Source organism: Mytilus trossulus, chromosome 3, assembly GCF_036588685.1.
Source record: "Mytilus trossulus isolate FHL-02 chromosome 3, PNRI_Mtr1.1.1.hap1, whole genome shotgun sequence".
Lineage (NCBI taxonomy): Eukaryota > Metazoa > Mollusca > Bivalvia > Mytilida > Mytilidae > Mytilus > Mytilus trossulus.
In genome coordinates, this window is record NC_086375.1 from 48,263,389 (window position 1) to 48,283,862 (window position 20,474).

Below are 20,474 nucleotides of genomic sequence, written 5' to 3' on the forward strand. Positions count from 1 at the left end.
CAACGTTTTTTCAAGGCAATTTATGTTTCAAAAGTGGAGCTGACGTTTGACATCGAGCCAAAAAAAAAGTGTAGGGTTCGTACGGTTTTATTTCGTGCTGATGGATGAATTTTCATTTTCCAAGAGAAAAAAGGGAAAGCCCAATAGAGGTGGAGGTAAATTTAACCGTGGACGAGGAAGAGGGAAGCCTAGTCGAGATGAACATCGTCACGATAAACGTCAAAGTGAACCCGACAGTAAACGAAAAGAACACACGTCTGGTGGAAGAGGCAACTCGTCTGGTGGTAGAGGCTTCTCGTCTGGCGGTAGAGGCTACTCGGCAGGTGGTAGTGGACACACGTCTGGTGCAGTAGGAAATCGAAATTATGGAAGTAGCAAAATTTCTGGGTAATTAATGTCTCTAGCTTAAAAAAAATCAAATCATATTTTAATTCATAGTTATAGTGTGTGATAACATTGTGTGAGGGAATTCGACGTTTGCTGTACCACTGTCCACTCCAGCGCAATTTATGACAATACTACTGCATCAATCAGAATGATTTTTTTTGCAGTGTTTTGAGAAATGATTTTCCTTTGTTGTCGCGTATTATTCGTGAAACATGCAGTGTTTTAAAAAGGCAAATTTTCTGTATAAAGTCGATGATTATGTTGACTTTTGAAGGCCAAACTTTCAACTGCCTTAAATACACAAATAAAAGATCCAAAAACTATACCAATATATAAAGGCATGTTTATAAAATTATAGCAAATCTATTGGCAAACAAATTTTTATTCGTACATGCAAAACAATGAACTTAAAATTTCCGACATTTTCTCCCTACCCAGTTTTTCCCTATTCATTTTTATGATGTGGACTGGTCATTGTTATTGAATGGTTTGCAATTTGATTGGATTAAGTTGTTATTAGTTTACCTTCAAACTTGTTTTTGCTTTTCATACATCACTATTGATTAATAGAACGTGCATGAATGTGTAAGGTAACTAAAATGACCTTCAAACTAGACACTGGACGAGTCAATACTATGTTTTATCAATGAAAGTTAAGGTATGAAAGGTAAGAATTGCCACTTCTTCTATTTTCTCAAAATTTTCGGAATATACAGTTTAAAGATTATTTTTTAAAAGCCTATTGTGGGGATAAAAGAGAAAGTTTACAAATAAGACGTTTTGTTCCATTAAACAAGTCATTTTCTTAAAGGGGCACTAGCTGTCAAATTCATTGTAACCGATTTGACTCAAATTCTCATATTTGGTTTATAACAATGTAAAACATTTATCCAAACTATCAAAAGTTTAAAATAAACAGTTTACAGAGCATGGGGTAGATAATATATAGGTTCGTTTCGTGTGTATTTTAGTCCAGACGACATCTAATTAACTATCGATTTGACCTCAGATGACCATATAAGCGATGTAAACAAAAATAAAGATACGAATAGATTAAAACAACACCTGCAATTGCATTTTTATAGGTCTGTTTGATTTTATCTTATAGATTAAAAAAAAGATGTTTCTAATTGTTTTTAACCATATAAGAATGATTTTATGTGCATCGAATTAGTAATCAAATGATTTACCGTAGTTTCACTTTCATTGTTGACATTCTTTTTATTTAAATAACCAGTACACGTACAATGCATGCGTTGTCAATCTCAAGCTAGGGGTTAACTTGAAGTTCACATGAATACCGGTTAGAATGATGATGACGTTTTCACTTGCAAGCGAATCAGTCAAAAATTATGTTTAATCGCTTATTTCAACAAAATTAAAGGAAATTGATTGCTAAAAGCAAATTATTATTTCATTATTCCAATTTGATTAATGATTGATCTAAAAAAAATCATACTTTATTTTTTATATATATCGTAGCTAGTGCCCCTTTAACAGAAATCCTGAAATATATTTTACGCACGACTATAGCAGGCAAAATCATTATTTATCATAACCAAAAAACGCATTTTCCTGTCTCATTGGAATATGATGATAACAATTAATCCCAAACTTAAGAAATAAGTAAATAAAGTCTAACGATGTCCGATCTGCCTATTTATGCACATCAAAAGTCAATACGATCGTTTTAAAGTCAATTTCGTCTACCTCACACAATCTTGTTAGGCACTATAGGGAGCTACCATTTGATTTTTATGGGGTGACTAGGATGAAAAATTTTGTCCTGCATTTTTTTTAGTTGTAATGTCTGTCCTGCCTTTTTATTTATCACTCTTTTTTTTTTGTTGTATATCCTGACTTTTTTTACATAAATTGTCATCCTGCCCTTTTTTTTTTGCAAGTGTCTCATCCTGCCTCCTGTCCTGCCTATTTTTTTCAAATTTCATCCTACATGTAGCTCTGTCACGGAATAGAAGTTCCTTCATAATATAAGTTCCAAAAGGAAAACATATTCTGGAATATTATTTCCACAAGAATAAATATTACATTAAATTTTCCTAACGGAATGAATGAGATGGAATATTTTTTCCAACAGGATTACCAGTATGTTTGACACCCAAGCTGTCAAGTGAAGCCATATAATTATACATCTTCTTTGGTGTACAGGTAAAATTAACACAGGTGTCAATTACACCCGTACAGTAGTAAGAATGATCAAATATGGCGTCTGAAAATTTTCATTCATGAAATATTTCATACACGGGAGTTTTTTCTCCTAAACGGGAGGACGGGAGGAGACCCCTGAAAACGGGAGTTTTGTACTCCCGTCGGGAGGTTCACATGTATGACTGGAACAGATAATATGACAATGTTTATAACAAAGTTTCCAATGGACGTTGACAGCCCCCCCCCCCTCCCCCTAAAAATCAAATGGTAGCTCCCTTAATATGAATCCATGACAAAATCGCCCACTGGCAAATCGGCCCACACCCAATCGACATGTACAAGTCAAATCAGCATCTAAAGAAAAAGTCAAATAAGCACCTTAAGAAATGTCAAATAGGCATCTAGTTGTATCAGCACCTATTAATAGTCAAATGGGCATTTAGGTGGTTCAATTGGAATCTGATAATATTTGACATAATATAAATAATTATTGATATGTATATCATTGGAAGTGAGTTCAATGGTGTATGCACACATCACACTTTGTCTATGTTTGAGCACAATTTTTTTGATATGTGGACCAAAATGTAATCATAAACATTCAGACAAGTTATTAAAATATTAAGATATACAATATGACAAAATAACTCAAGTTTATTAATTATGTTGTCTGTGGAAGTATGATAGACCCACAAGATGAGTCATATTTTTAAAAATTGATACTTTGAAGACATTCATTCAATCCACAGGAAGACATATCACCCTTCTTAGACACATATTCTGAGTTGGAGTTTGCAAGTCTGTGTTCTTGCTTCTAAATGCTGCCTGCTGAGCCTAGACAAGTTGTTGTTTAAAAAAAATAACACACTAAAATAATCCTCATTTTTACATGTTTTTATGTAAAGCTTACTCATTCTCATTTATTTTTGTTTGTTAAAGAAATGAAGGTGTCAAGGAAGTCAAAGTTCAGATGCAGAGACTACACATGAGTGTAGAAAATCAAGACATGGTCAGAGACATGCTGAAAAATCTACATGAAGATGAAGAAGAAGAAGAAGAATTTGTCAATGATAACAGGTTTTATTTTTTTTTAAAGAAATTATTATATGAAGTTAGCAAAACAATTTAAAGGATGTTATTTTATATCATAATCCTTAATTATAAAAGTTGTTTTTATGTGTGTAGATGATAAGTTTAAGTTTTAATCTAATGGAATTTTATATTTAATCTAGTTTAATAGGTGATAATTATACTTTTGATGTTGAATTCAAAGCATTCCATCTTTTTATTTTATTTTAATATATGTACTTTGATTTGACATTTATTTTAAAATTAACACTTGAAAACATACTTATTATACAGTGATGAAGACTATGAAGAGGTACCAGAGTATGATGAACTAGATGTAAGATATGAAGACCAATATTGGCTGACAGATAACACATTATATGTGGAAGATACAATACCCTTGGGTATCATGGGAGGTCAGACAGCAGCAGACTGTCCACAGAAAGATAGTATCAGTCCTTATGCACTGAATAAGTTATTAAGGTGGGATTTTTTAAAAGTTTAGATAACTCAGACATTAATTTTACATTCATAATGTTTTTATTACAATGTATTAACTGATTGAAATGCAGATCCTGTGTCTAATTAGCTTACATACAATTTCGCTACAATATTTTACACATATGCTTGTTTCTATCCCGGCTGAAGTTATTAACACTACAGAATTTCTACAGGCCCAACGGGCGCATACAAATTGAAATTTACAGGCCAGACGATGATTTTACACGCCTCAGGCTTCGGACTACCGCCCAAATTCGAAGACAGCTTTGAAATTTAAAAGATGTTGACCGACCTTAAATTTTTCATCACACTATTCTCATTACTTTATTATACAGATGAATAACAAGTAGAGCTATGCTTAACAATGCATGCATTCTTGTATAGCTTCTATAGATATCTAAATAAACTGATTTTTTTTTTCTCAATAAAATTGGTTATTAAACAAATGAATTGTTTCTAATGTAATTATATAAAATTATGTAATACATGTATATGTAAAGAAACTTTTTTTTTTCATTTAGAAGTCAGTTGCATTTAAGGACCTCAGTGACTGAACTTGACCAAACATTTTGGCAAAAATTGTGATAGAGTGATGCTTTTGAGGAATGGATAGTGAAATTAAGTTTAAATTCTCCTGAAGTATGGTAAGAAATGTTTACAATATTATAGTTTTGTAATACATATTCTTCTATTATACAGGTATGGTTATGAAAGACAAAGTTGTATAGAAGCTTTACAAGTAAATGATGGTGACCTGGGTGTAGCCTATGAGTATTTGTTTTCTCAATGCTTTCTTGAAGAAAGAGATGATGAAGAGCAAAATGACATGACCAAAACTTTGACTGAAAATGGAATGACATTTGATGAAGTTATTGAGCAAAGAAATGAAGAAATGACTGCTTTACAGTCGATTTATGATGAAAATTTTACTGAGAAAATTCCCAACAAAATATGGACATTAAAGTTTCAATGCGAACTATTAAGAGATTTAATTTTTAAACCGGAAAAATCAGCAAACTCTGATGTAACATCAAGGAAATCTGAGGAAATTTGTAAATTTCATTTGAAAGGTGCTTGTAGGTTCGGTCATAGATGTAGATATACTCACGATTTGGAAAACAAAAACATACAGGATGTTGATGACAGACACTTAAAACAGGAAGTGGATACAAACTTTGAACTGGATCTTCGTTTCACAAAAGATAATCTTTACCCGTTAGAACCTCCATATATTGGATTCTCAGCTCTAGATCCTATGTTTCCACCTTATATAGCATTAAATATTACAGAACATATGTACAAGGAGGCAAAGACATATTCTGAATCTCAGTTACCAATAGTCTTTGCCTTAGTAAGTTTGTTAGAAGATGAAGTTTTATTACAACAGCTTGTAGATAAAATGCCATTAGAATCTAGTCTTCCCCAATGTACTAGTCCCTCCTGGAAACAGAAGGAATCGACTGGACCCAAATCACAAATAGAAAAACAATTACATGAAACCTCTAATGACCAGGACAGTGATACTGAAATAAGTGAAGAAGATGTAAATGCTATTATAAACACGAGCGAATCAGATGTGAAAGAAGAGCCTGATTTCAAAGTTGAGAGGAAACGTACTTCCTCTAGAGAAACTGAAGATTTTCATATAAATCAAGCAGAAGTTCTAAAGCAAAACAAAATACTCAAGGAAGAATTTGTTAGAAAAAAGGTAAGTTATATGTTTAATTTGTATGATTATTCATAGGCTAATCCAGGGAGCCCCCTTTCATGGGAAAATTTGGTTGTTTATACAATAGGGAATCACTAAAACAATATTTTAAATATACTACCCATCCATATTTTGTGGGGGATATGTTCTAACATCTACATTTGTAGATATAATATTTGAATAAACATGCATTTTTTTTCTAACTTTGTTATTTCAATGTGGAAGCATAAAAAAAATACAAACTGGAGATAAAAGATAATCAACTGGAATGTAACGGTAACAAAAAAATGTTATAAAATGACTTAATGTGTAAAGAATCAGTTGCTAAATCTGTGACACAAATGAAGCAAATGATTTTCTAAACATTAGAACAACAACATTTGAAATGTTGTAAATGACCTTTTGATGTTCTAAATTATAATATGTAACAAATTTTTCAATACATGTATTTACTTTTTGTAATTCCATTTGAAGAAGATAATTTTATAGTTTACTAAATTGAATATTTTAGACAATACCCAAATACAAATCAATGATGTCTCAAAGGAAAAAGTTACCTGTATGGAACAAACAAGATGAGTTATTGTCAGCTATTGAAGGACATCAAGTAACAGTTATAAGTGGTATGACTGGGTAAGTAACTTCTGTTAAGAATAGTCTTTAAGCTAGATATATATATTCGATCATTTAGGGGGAGGCACTTCTTGTCAAGGGAATATTGAAAATTTGAGTTTGCCTTTAAGTTTTGATACACAAGTTTTCGTATATTTGAATTATTTATTTTCAAAGAGAGGCTGAGGTAAGAGGAAAACCTTGGATTATTTATCTAAGTTTACAATTTTGAATCTGCAGAGAAAGGTAGTGCAATTGGTTACTTTAATAAGGATTAAATGACCGGGTAGTGTACATTCAACAAGTCAGGAGCCTCTGGCCTTTGTTAGTCTTGTATTATTTTTGATTTTAGTTTCATTTATATATTTCGAAGTTTAGTATGATGTCCATTATCACTGAACTAGTACATATTTTTGATTAGGGGGCAGCTGAAGCACACCTCCTGATGCTGGATTTTCTTGCTGTATTGAAGACCCCTTGGTGATCTTTGGCTGTTTTCTGCTCTTTGGTCAGTTGTTGTCTCTTTGACACATTCCCCATTTCCATACTCAATTTTACCAACAACTTATTCTGTTTTCAGATGTGGTAAAACAACACAAGTACCACAGTTTATCCTTGATTCCTATCTGAATGGTAAAGGTTTACATTTATGTAATATGCTATGTACACAACCCAGAAGAATATCAGCTATGTCTGTGGCAGAGAGAGTGGCCCAAGAGAGGGCTGAGAAACTAGGCAGAAGTGTGGGATATCAAATCAGATTAGAGAAAGTACAGGTAATGCTAAAAAGTGAAATATACATTCTTTAAGAAATTGACATTCCAATAACACAGTTAAACATTTAGGGCATGCATTTTGAAAATAGGGAGTGATTTGGTCCATTTTAAAAAAGGTCAAGAATATGTCAAAAGCTGTCAAACAGAATTCAAGACCCCTTAACATTACATTTTTCATATTAGAGCTCATACAGTTTTTTATAATTTGATATCATTTGTCCCTCCCAAAGGTAGTACACCAACCTGTAAAAATATTATTGAGAATGTGCAGGTGCAAATGTTATAATTGAGATTCATTATCTAAATGAAATGAACTAAAATATAAGTGTGTTCTTGTGCCTATTGCTAGGTAAGACCAGTACCTATACTATATATTGTAACCCAAGGTTAACTTGATAACTGTTTATACATTTTATTTCAGTCTAACATGACCAGATTATTATTTTGTACGACTGGTATTGTATTGAGGAGATTAGAAGGAGATCCAAAGTTAGAGGGAGTGTCACATATTATCATTGACGAAGTCCATGAACGATCACAGGAAAGGTTAATGCTTTAATATTCCTCTCTTGTTTTATTGGATTTTAATTGAATTATAAAAAGAAGATGTTGTATGATTGCCAATGAGACAACTCTCCACAACCTATATTATATAAAAGCAAATTGAAGCACTGTTACAATGTTATTAAAACACTCTATCTTTCATAAAGTGATTTTTCAGTCTGATTTCTTATTTAACTCAAGGCAAATGTCATTTCTTGCATTGTTTACAAACGCAGGAATGTGGTCAATTAAAGTGCGTTCATGGATTTACTCCCTTTTCATCTTGTCTTCATGTCTACTCTGTTTTCAAATTTGATTCATTTATATTACAAATGTATTTACTTCTTTTGCATGAAATGTCCACCACTGGCTGAGGCAAATATTATGTGCATGAAATTAAGTTATCTAATAATCTTGGTATAAATTATCTCATTTGACTTGTTTTATTTTAAGATTTATCTTTTACAGTGATTTTCTAATTATGTATTTGCGAGATGTTTTGTATACTCGCCCTGACTTGAAAATCATTCTGATGAGTGCCACGTTAAATGCTGACCTATTTTCAGCATATTTTAATGGTTGTCCTGTCATAGATATACCAGGTAATTAAACCTTATGAAATAAGATGAGTGGATATAAGAAGATGTGGTAAGAGTGCCAATGAGACAACTCTCCATCCAAGTCACAATTTATAAAAGTAAAAAAAAGACATGATTGTCAATGAGAAAACTATCCTCTAGAAAAAAAGTAGGTTTGAGTAATTATAGGTCACCATTATAACAAAATGATTTGCAAAAACAAAAATGGGATAGATATGAAACAATGACAACCACTAAACTACAGGCTCCAGACGTAGGACACCCTTATGAAAAATAACAAACTGTTGCAAAATCAGTAGCAATGGGCTAAACTCAAAAGAGTGGTGTGAGGCACAAAATAGCCAATTACCACTGATAGATATTACACTCTCTTAGACAAAAGTGTTTCTTGACAGTTTTATTGTCATTATCACATATTAGTTCAAGATACAAGATTGGGATTTTATCTTGATTCTCATGATAATTGTACTTACATGTAGCAATAATACAATACTTTATGTACACTTCAGGTAGAACATTTCCTGTTGATCAGTATTTTTTAGAGGATGTCTTGGATATGACGAGGTAAGTTTTAGATGAGGACCAGAGAAGCCTACATGTAGATTAGGAAATTTAAGCTTGCATTTATTAGAGAAAATCTTCAAAATTGTAATGAAATTAGAAATTTACTGTTTAAAAATGAACATATAGTTTAATCATATGACGTCCATTTTCACTGAACTAGTACACATTTGTGTGTAGGGGTCAGCTGATCCTGCCTCTAGGTGCATGATTTTTTGCTGCGTTGAATACCCTTTGGTGACCTTTGGCTGTTTTCTGCTCATTGTTAAGGGTGTTGTCTCTTTCACACATTCCCCATGTTCATACTTAATTTTATAATATTTTGTTGGTAAATGTGCATGAATATAAATGTGAATTTTATATTTAACAATGTAATCTAAACCCAGTTAAAATTGCAGTAAATGTAAGATAAAAACAGCAAATCTAATCCTCAATTTGCAGTTGTAAATGATCACTATTATGAACTTAAATCCTCCTAGGGCAAATTTAATTGGGATCTGTTTTAACTGTATTATTAACTTTGTTATAGATTTGTAATGGAAGAAAAGTCACCATATGCCAGACCTTTACAGAAATCTAATGCTGTGTTTAAGTATGGCGCAGACTACGATGATGAGTTTGAATTTATAAATAATGATCCTTCTAAGCCAGCTGCTGAACATGTCAAAGATGAAAATCTCAGTGTTAAACAACTTAAAATGAGATTTCCAGGTAAACTTGTTATAAAAAGATTACAACTGTAATGAAAATATACAATTAACAATTTGGAAATTTTGAAAATACTTTTTTTTATTAGGTTTTACTAGAAGTATGCACTTATTTAATATCTCCTACAGCAGTTATACATTTCAAATTGATATAAAGTTTATTGATAATTTGCATTGTGAACACACATAGAAATTGGTGTTGATTTTTTATTTAAATATATACAACTTAAAGAGAGAAAAAAGAAATATTAGAAGTATAGAAAAGTCAATGTTTACAAAAGATATTCATTAATAAAAAAAATCAAAATGTTTTAGATTACAGTAAAACAGTCCTTAAAACTATGTCTATGATGGATGTGAATAAGATCAACTTTGACCTTGTCGTGTCCTTGCTAGAGTTTATCGTAGATGGAGATCATGATGTAAATATACCTATTATTTTCTTGTTATATCAGTGTAAAAATATTTTTTAAGTGAGAGTCTGCTGTTACAGAAATAGCTATAAAAACCATGTCGTGTTTCAGAGAATTAAACCATTTCCATGTTTCTGTATTCGTAATTGTCAGCATTTTCACAAATTGGCAAGTTCTACTCTGTTATCACAGACAGCATAAATCCAATTTGTTAAAAGATATACTGGAGGATAAAATGTAAAAAGTCTTTTGCTGATCTAGAATTGTATTACTACATGACCAATTTTCACTGAAACTTGAGATTATTATTATTCATAAAAATTTTATTATTGTCTTTAATTCTTCTCCATAAAATAACATTAAAAATTATTTGATATACATTTAGTTTCCCAATGGCTCGGTGTTAGTATTTCTACAAGGATTCTCAGACATTCAAACAGTACTAGATCTTCTCCACACAAGTCCTGTGTTTGGTCAGAGGAATCAAAGAAAGTAAGTCATTTATGTATAGGTAGAAATAAGGCAACACCAAAATAAATGAATACTTCTGCAGATATTGATATTCCTGATGACAATTAAGGAGTGGCAAGATTAAAAAAAATCAGAGGAGGATTTAGGGGGGGCCAGGGGGCCTGGGCCCCCCCTTTTTGGGAAAAAATTTGGTTGCTTATATAGGGAATCACTGAAGCGTGACTGGAGCAGGCCCCTCTTAGGTCAGTCAGTGGGCCCCCACTTATGAAAATTCCTGGATCCGCCACTGAAAATTGATACCAAGAAAAAAACATACTGTTTCTTTTGATGGGGAAAGTACAATTTTGGTAAAAAAAAAAGAAGGTCAAAATAAATCAGTTGTATTTCAAATTGTTTTATTTGCAGAAATTATGTCATAAATTAAAATTAAATTAAAATTTGCTTGATATGGTTGTTAAAATGTAAAAACTAAGCTGCTAATCACTAATACATCATTTTGTCAGCATATGCATATATGTGAAATGTATTCCAGATATAAGATTGTACCACTTCACTCTTCTTTGTCAAGTGAAGATCAACAATTGGTATTCACGTAAGTACATGTGTGTTTCTTGATAACTTGTTTGACCTCAGTTTTGCTATTCAGGATTAAAGGTGAAAGGGTTAAAACATGTATAGCAAAAACAAAATATTTATCAAATACTACAATTCTGAAGTAAGCAAATTTCATTATTTCTCAATTCCTGTAATCTCAAAGTTAAATGTCTGTTCAAATTGGATGATAGATTTGCATTAATTTTATACATTTAGTAGTAACTCCTGATTTTTAAAAATTCCTTTTAAATTAATTTTTGTTTGTCTTAATCAACAAATTTAAAAGTGTCAACTGTATGACATGTAAGAAACTTTGACCCAGTGACTGATGCAGGCTCATGTAAGGTTCTTGTAAAAGTATATTTAAAACATCATTGATTTACTTTTCTGTTTCAGAAAACCACCAGAAGGAGTTACAAAAATTGTCATAGCAACAAATATTGCAGAAACCTCTATTACTATAGATGATATTGTTTTTGTCATTGATGTGGGGAAAATGAAGGAAAAGAGGTAGAAAATTGTATTTATCAAGCTAGTTTGTTATTTTCTAGAACTGTAAAATGAATAGTCATGGTTCATTGACTTTGATACTTTGGATAGACAACATGTGGAAGTATTCCAATTTTAATATCAATATTTGCATTAAACTGAAAAAATTGCATGCATATCTCTGTGTCAAAAGTTTATTAGAATATTCTTTTATGAAAGTAATTTTTATGAATTTGGTTGTTGAAATGAAACATTGCGCGATGGGTCAAGTGTCAATAGGGATATCAACATTCCATTATTAATAATTAATTAAGGGCAAATGATACAGTAACAGGGGAGGTAATGATGTTGCTTTTGTAGAATATCTTTGTGTCAGATGTTTAACTGTGACATATCAGAAAAAGATGCATTTTTCGACTATTTTTATGATTTAGACTGATTTAACTTTAAAATGAGTACATGGACCCATCTTTTTTAACATAATATTAACATGAAGGTATATTTTTTTATTACATATTTGAATTGCTTAGGTAAAAAATAACTTGTATCAAAATTTTTGTCAAAAACTCACTGCAGGATCAAAACTTATCATATGCCCTTAAAACATTTCTCCCAATCTAATTTAAGTATTGAATGACACTTAAAAAGAAATGATATATTTTGAAGTTTGATAACTTTTGACATTGTGTTGATGATGAATTTCAGGTATGATCCTTCCCGAGGCATGGAGAGTCTTGATACAGCATGGGTATCTAGAGCTAATGCTATACAAAGGAAAGGCAGAGCTGGACGTGTGAAACATGGTCTTTGTTTTCATCTATTTACAAGTCATAGATATCACAATCACCTAATTGAACAACCAATACCAGGTAAAAATACTTATTGTAGATATCACAATCACCTTATTGAACAACCAATACCAGGTAAAAATACTTATTGTAGATATCACAATCACCTTATTGAACAACCAATACCAGGTAAAAATACTTATTGTAGATATCACAATCACCTTATAAAACAACCAATACCAGGTAAAAATACTTATTGTAGATATCACAATCACCTTATTGAACAACCAATACCAGGTAAAAATACTTATTGTAGATATCACAATCACCTTATAGAACAACCAATACCAGGTAAAAATACTTATTGTAATATCACAATCACCTTATTGAACAACCAATACCAGGTAATAATACTTATTGTAGATATCACAATCACCTTATTGAACAACCAATACCAGGTAAAACTACTTATTGTAGATATCACAATCACCTTATTGAACAACCAATACCAGGTAGAAATACTTATTGTAGATATCACAATCACCTTATTGAACAACCAATACCAGGTAAAACTACTTATTGTAGATATCACAATCACCTTATTGAACAACCAATACCAGGTAAAACTACTTATTGTAGATATCACAATCACCTTATTGAACAACCAATACCAGGTAAAAATATTTATTGTAGATATCACAATCACCTTATTGAACAACCAATACCAGGTAATAATACTTATTGTAGATATCACAATCACCTTATTGAACAACCAATACCAGGTAAAAATACTTATTGTAGATATCACAATCACCTTATAGAACAACCAATACCAAGTAAAAATACTTATTGTAGATATCACAATCACCTTATTGAACAACCAATACCAGGTAATAATACTTGTTGTAGATATCACAATCACCTTATTGAACAACCAATACCAGGTAAAACTACTTATTGTAGATATCACAATCACCTCATCGAACAACCAATACCAGGTTAAAATACTTATTGTAGATATCACAATCACCTTATTGAACAACCAATACCAGGTAAAAATACTTATTGTAGATATCACAATCACCTTATTGAACAACCAATACCAGGTAATAATACTTATTGTAGATATCACAATCACCTTATTGAACAACCAATACCAGGTAAAAATACTTATTGATACATGTATCACTGTCACAGTATCTGTTGTGTATACTTGCTGACATTTATATTGATGATTTATCTGTTGAAAACTTTCTATTGATGTGGTTGAAATTTCGCGAAAAGACATACCAGGTATTTACAACTGTAAAATGAAAGATTAAAATTGTTAAGTTTACACATAATATTTAATTTCAAAAGAAAAGCTAAATTTCCGAAGTACAGCTGCTTGCCCACTAAAATAAATGCCAAAATCACTCAGTCATTCTACCCTGTTAATGTTACAAATGATTAAATTTCTGTTCCTGTACCTCCTACAGATGTTTTTGACTTTAATTTTTGTTACAGAGATACTGAGAGCACCCTTAGAACAGATTGTACTGAGGATTAAAATGCTTGATATTTTCACAAAACAGTCACCAAAGGTAAATATTTCTGCTTAATAATTACTGTAAATTCAGAAATTATTGCGAAAAATGTGACAGGGTTATAATCGCATTAAATTAAGCTCGCATTTTGAACTATTTTATTTGAATTAAACAGGATTTTTCTCAATATCGCAAAAATTATAATTGCATTTTAGTCTAAAATGACAAAATCGCAATAATAAATGCACACAATAATTTCTGAATTTACAGTATTTAAGGCTGAACATGGTATTGCAAGTAAATTCAGACTATCAAAAGTTGTTTGGAAAAAAGATGTTGAATCAAAATTGTTTAGGCAGAACTCAGGAAATGTTTTTTAGTGGAATTTTTAATGGAATTAAGCTTGATCACTGGAGCTATTCTGTTTGTCCATCCTTTGGTTTGTTTGTCAGTCATTTTAACTTTGAATGTTTTAAAAGAGTTATGGTCCTTGATTGTTTGATAAAAATCAAAACTCTGTGGTTTTCTAGCTGATAATTTGAAAACTACGAATTGTGTAAATGCCTTTCAAACATCTTTGGGAAAATAGGAAACTTGTGGTATCCAAATGTGCAATAGAGAAGTGCTACATAAAATGGATTGAAATTTTAAGATTGATTTTCATTATACTTCTTATATATCTGATGGTAGAATTGCAAGTAAATTATTTTACATCAGAGATATGGATGAGGTGTTATAATAATGATCATTAAGTTGAGTTTTGAGTTTTGGGTAATGCCACTTTTAAGCACCGCATTTATGCTATTTCATGGCAGCCAGTTTTTATTGGTGGAGGAAGCCACAGTGCCCAGAGAAAACCACCGACCTTTGATAGGAAAACTGACAATCCTAGTCAATCAGTGTTGACTGGCTAGTGATTACAGTTGTAAACTAGTAACTACTTAGACCACTCGGCCACAGAGGCCCCCAAAATATATATCTGATGGTAGAATTGCAAGTATATTATTTTACATCAAAGATATGGATAAATTGTCATAATAATGATCACTAAATGGCAATTTATGCTATAAAGTTAGCTGTTGTAAAGATGTTACTGAAATTTGAAGAAATTTTATTATTTTATTCTCTATGTGCATCTGTCTTAGCCAAATATTATTTTTTTTATTATATATTAATTATAGGAAGTATTAGAACAGTTACTAGAACCTCCAGAAGAAGATTCTATTCTAGCAGCAACTAAACGTTTGCAGGACCTTGGAGCTCTTGATGAAAAAAATGTAAGAAATCATTCAGAACTTTTGAATATATTTCCTAACAGGACTTTTAAGTATAGAACATTTTAAATAAAGGTTATGTTTGAAGAGTAAAGACAGTTTAAAAATAAAGACAAGAAAATGATAGTGTGTTAAATAAGAAAAAGCACTTTGGATCTTGACACAATTTTATGGTCAAAGGATGAGCAGATACTAGAACCATACAATAAACTCCTATAAATATATAAATTTTGTCAAGATGGGAAAAAATCAACACTCAACAAAAGTCATCAAATATCTAAAACATATTCCCTTTAGGACAAACAATAACAACAAAAAAGATGCAGTAACTCATGACTTAGATTATGACTTGACAAAAGCCTGTTACTGTATGGTTATATTGATTTAAGATTTGCTCAACCCATAACCTAATATTTATTGTTAAAATCAAAAGATTCTTGAAATAGAATGTGGTACACATTATACTATATATATACAGGATGAAAAAGTTCAGTATTGTAAAGTTATACCTCAATGAATCAGAATGTTTACATTTTTAATATTTGTAGGAGTTGACACCATTGGGCTATCATCTAGGATCTTTACCTGTAGATGTAAGGTAAGTTATTAGTGTAAATATTTGTGGGAGTTAACACCATTGGGCTTTCATCTAGGATCTTTACCTGTAGATGTAAGGTAAGTTATTAGTGTAAATATTTGTGGGAGTTAACACCATTGGGCTTTCATCTAGGATCTTTACCTGTAGATGTAAGGTAAGTTATTAGTGTAAATATTTGTAGGAGTAGACACCATTGGGCTATCATCTAGGATCTTTACCTGTAGATGTAAGGTAAGTTATTAGTGTAAATATTTGTAGTAGTTGACACCATTGGGCTGTCATCTAGGATCTTTACCTGTAGATGTAAGGTAAGTTATTAGTGTAAATATTTGTAGGAGTAGACACCATTGGGCTATCATCTAGGATCTTTACCTGTAGATGTAAGGTAAGTTATTAGTGTAAATATTTGTAGGAGTAGACACCATTGGGCTTTCATCTAGGATCTTTACCTGTAGATGTAAGGTAAGTTATTAGTGTAAATATTTGTAGGAGTAGACACCATTGGGCTTTCATCTAGGATCTTTACCTGTAGATGTAAGGTAAGTTATTAGTGTAAATATTTGTAGGAGTAGACACCATTGGGCTATCATCTAGGATCTTTACCTGTAGATGTAAGGTAAGTTATTAGTGTAAATATTTGTAGGAGTAGACACCATTGGGCTATCATCTAGGATCTTTACCTGTAGATGTAAGGTAAGTTATTAGTGTATATATTTGTAGGAGTTGACACCATTGGGCTATCATCTAGGATCTTTACCTGTAGATGTAAGGTAAGTTATTAGTGTAAATATTTGTAGTAGTTGACACCATTGGGCTATCATCTAGGATCTTTACCTGTAGATGTAAGGTAAGTTATTAGTGTAAATATTTGTAGGAGTTGACACCATTGGGCTATCATCTAGGATCTTTACCTGTAGATGTAAGGTAAGTTAGTAGTGGAAATTTGTAAAACAATTTAAAATTTACCTCATTATCAATTGATTTGATAAAGTTAGACTAGTTACAGATACATTTCACTATATTTATTTGAGTTCAAGGACCACTGATTGGCACAAACAATTTTTTTTGTTAACTTGAGTACGAATAGGTGAAACATTTAGGAAATTGATTCATTTGTTTTTCAAGAATTGATTCTTTCATGCCATGCTTATCATATCATTGTTGTTTATTGTAGAATAGGAAAATTGATGTTATTTGGTGCCATATTCAGATGTTTAGACCCTGCACTGACCATTGCAGCATCACTCAGTTTCAAATCACCATTTGTAAGTTTACATATCATATAATATATGTCTGGCAAAACAAAGTTGTTTATCTCCATATTTAATTCTGCATTTTTTGTTTGTCTGAAGCAGTTATCAATAGATGATTTAATTTATAATAATAAAATTAAAATAGGAAAAATGGATAAAGAAATTTCAATAATGGAACTGTTTATGAAATTTTAATTCTCTTATGGTTGTAGCCTGTAATCATAACCAGAATTAATAGATATTGTTCATTTCAGGGATAGATATGACTTTTTAGCTCACCTGGCCCGAATGGCCAAGTGAGCGTTTCTCATCACTTGGCGTCCGTCGTCGTCGTCGTCCGTCGCCTGTCGTTGTTAACTTTTACAAAAATCTTCTCCTCTGAAACTACTGGGCCAAATTTAACCAAACTTGGCCACAATCATCATTGGGGTATCTAGTTTAAAAAATGTGTCAGGTGACCCTGCCAACCATCCAAGATGGCTGCCATGGCTAAAAATAGAACATAGGGGTAAAATGCAGTTTTTGGCTTATAACTCAAAAACCAAAGCATTTAGAGCAAATCTGACTGGGGTAAAATTGTTATTCAGGTCAAGATATATCTGCCCTGAAATTTTCAGATGAATCGGACAACCTGTTGTTAGGTTGCTGCCCTGAATTAGTAATTTTAAGGAAATTTTGCTGTTTTTGGTTAATATCTTGAATATTATTATAGATAAAGATAAATTGTAAACAGCAATAATGTTCAGCAAAGTAAGATTTACAAATGAGTCAACATGACCGAAATGGTCAGTTGACCCCTTTTTGAGTTATTGCCCTTTATAGTCAATTTTTAACCATTTTTCGTAGATCTTAGTAATCTTTTAGAAAAATCTTCTTCTCTAAAACTAATGGGCCAAATTTAACCAAACTTGGCCACAATCATCATTGGGGTATCTAGTTTGAAAAATGTGTCTGATGACCCGGCCAACCATCCAAGATGGCTGCCATGGCTTAAAAATAGAACATAGGGGTAAAATGCAGTTTGGGCTTATAACTCAAAAACCAAAGCATTTAGAGCAAATCTGACAAGGGATAAAATTGTTATTCAGGTCAAGATCTATCTGCTCTAAATTTTTCTGATGAATCGGACAACCCTTTGTTAGGTTGATGCCCTTGAATTGGTAATTGTAAGGAAATTTTGCTGTTTTTGGTCAATATCTTGAATATTATTATACTGTGGATTCATTATAATTCGTGGGATACCAATTTTCGTGGCTTTCGTGGGTACTGGTGAACCAAGAAATTAAATGTTCAACGAATAACAAATTTTCTATAGGCTTGTAACTAGACTTCCGCAAAACCACGAAATTAAATATCCATGAACTTGCAGTTTTTCCATAATCCACGAAAATTGGTACCCACGAAAATAAATGAATCCACAGTAGATAGAGATAAACTGTAAACAGCAATAATGTTCAGCTGAGTAAGATTTACAAATAAGTTAATATGACCAAAATGGTCAATTGACCTCCTAAGGAGTTATTGCCTTTTATAGTCAATTTTTAACATTTTTTATAAAATAGGTAAAGGAGTAAGTTCGGTAAGGGTCATATTTGGCCCCAATTAATGAGTTCAATGTTACAAGATAAAAAATGTTTCAATTTGACCTTAATACATGTGAGAAAGTTTTATAGAACAATTTTTGTCATAGTTTTATTTTAAAGCGTTGATTTTAACATCCGAGTTAGGTCAAAGTAAGGCATTTTGGTAAAATTCAACAAAATCGGCAGGATTTCAGCCAAATTTAGGATCAGGAAACATAGAGCGCAGCCGTCGACAACCTTGATATTCAAGCTAAACATGTTAAATGTCTTTACAAACATTCTTGTCCAAGATCTTTTTTGTCGACGTATGAGCTCCATGTTTCCCGTCCAAATATCTATTGGGAATTTACCCATTTTCCTTGTTTTTTCGTAGAAAATCAAAATCAGTACTATTTGTGACATCCTCTATAATACGCAGGAACGTAATTTTGCAATAAAAAGACTTATTTTCTTTCTTGTCACTATACTAGCTATTATTCATTGTGGTATTAGTCAATAAATCCCAAAATGAAATTTAGGCTAAAAAAGGGGGCCAATTTAGGGCCTTATCGAACCTACTCCTTTTCACTTTCATTTTCCACTGAAACTAACTGGACCAAGTTCATTATAGATACAGATAATTGTAAGCAGCAAGAATGTTTAGTAAAGTGAGATCTACAAACACATCACTATCACCAAAACACAATTTTGTCATGAATCCATCTGTGTCCTTTGTTTAATATTGACATAGACCAAGGTGAGCGACACAGGCTCTTTAGAGCCTCTAGTTTTATATCAGTGTTTAGTTGAATATCTATTATTTCTTTTTATCTATCTTGACCAGTGTCTCCTTTTTTTAAATTTTTGAGTATTTTATCCATCCAAAACTCAAAAAGTTATAATAATATTTCTACTCAAATTGAATGGTATAAGACTAAGCAACATTAAAATACATATTTATACATGTATTCATAATTTATATGACCTTGAAGGTTTCACCATTTGGTAAGAAATTTGAAGCAACACAAAAGAAGCTGGAGTTTGCTGTAGGAAATTCTGACCATTTGACAATGCTAAATGGCTATCAGGTAAGCAAGATACTGTACCACAATAACTTTCCTCCTTGTTTTGGAAGGTAAATTGTGCTATCAATTGAAGTAGACTTTGATTAATAGCTGACCCATGATTTGTTTACCAAAACAGAGAGTCAAAGTATCTTATAAAGCATATAAAAGATATTTAAAAAATATTCATGTTTAGGAAGTTCTACATATTTCAATCTGTACATTTTGTTCAAATTCTTCGGTTGATATTGCTTTTTCATTTGTGTTCAAGACATTTTGCTGTATATTGATTTGCTGTTGATAAAAAAAAATTAAAGATTTACAATAATATCCCTAAAATGTTGAACATTACACCACTTACACCTCACTCATTTATAAAAATAAACCTATGAAAAAAGAAAATTTTAAACCTTTATGCATATTCTAGATATAAGAAGATGTGGTAAGAGTGCCAATGATACAACTCTCCATCCAAGTCAAAACTTGTAAAAGGCCATTATAGGTCAAAGAATGGTCTTCAACACAGATCCAAATATTATCTTGTTGAACTTGATTGTAATATGTTGACTTTTTTTATGCATGTCTTTTAGGGTTTTAAACAAACTTAATTTTTACTTTTGTAATATTTAGTAGAATTTATTCATATTTAGTGTAATCATGATAATGTTGTAGGGCTGGCTTAGAGCAAAGCAAATAGGTGGTAGAGAAGCTTACTTATTTTGCCAAGATAATTTCCTCTCACAGAAATCTTTGCAGGTATATTATAATAATAAGTGCAATTTGAAATTTATGCCTAATTGTGGTAGTAAAG

At 31.6% G+C, this 20,474-nt stretch overlaps 1 protein-coding gene across 1 annotated transcript in view; it reads left to right on the forward strand.

The window, feature by feature from the left end:
* The first annotated feature begins 66 nt into the window (after positions 1–66).
* LOC134711692 (putative ATP-dependent RNA helicase DHX57) overlaps positions 67–20,474 on the forward strand; it is a 31,687-nt gene continuing 11,279 nt past the window's right edge. Inside the window, exons 1-21 of the mRNA XM_063572468.1 lie at positions 67–387; positions 3,496–3,633; positions 3,919–4,107; positions 4,825–5,833; positions 6,345–6,466; positions 7,026–7,221; positions 7,643–7,767; positions 8,233–8,366; positions 8,873–8,927; positions 9,454–9,635; positions 9,947–10,053; positions 10,430–10,536; positions 11,048–11,107; positions 11,506–11,619; positions 12,304–12,467; positions 13,893–13,969; positions 15,094–15,189; positions 16,505–16,554; positions 16,959–17,049; positions 19,592–19,687; positions 20,336–20,419. Of these exons, the coding sequence (XP_063428538.1) occupies positions 101–387; positions 3,496–3,633; positions 3,919–4,107; positions 4,825–5,833; positions 6,345–6,466; positions 7,026–7,221; positions 7,643–7,767; positions 8,233–8,366; positions 8,873–8,927; positions 9,454–9,635; positions 9,947–10,053; positions 10,430–10,536; positions 11,048–11,107; positions 11,506–11,619; positions 12,304–12,467; positions 13,893–13,969; positions 15,094–15,189; positions 16,505–16,554; positions 16,959–17,049; positions 19,592–19,687; positions 20,336–20,419 (3,483 nt within the window). The 5' untranslated portion in view covers positions 67–100. The remainder of the gene's footprint in view (positions 388–3,495; positions 3,634–3,918; positions 4,108–4,824; positions 5,834–6,344; positions 6,467–7,025; positions 7,222–7,642; positions 7,768–8,232; positions 8,367–8,872; positions 8,928–9,453; positions 9,636–9,946; positions 10,054–10,429; positions 10,537–11,047; positions 11,108–11,505; positions 11,620–12,303; positions 12,468–13,892; positions 13,970–15,093; positions 15,190–16,504; positions 16,555–16,958; positions 17,050–19,591; positions 19,688–20,335; positions 20,420–20,474) is intronic.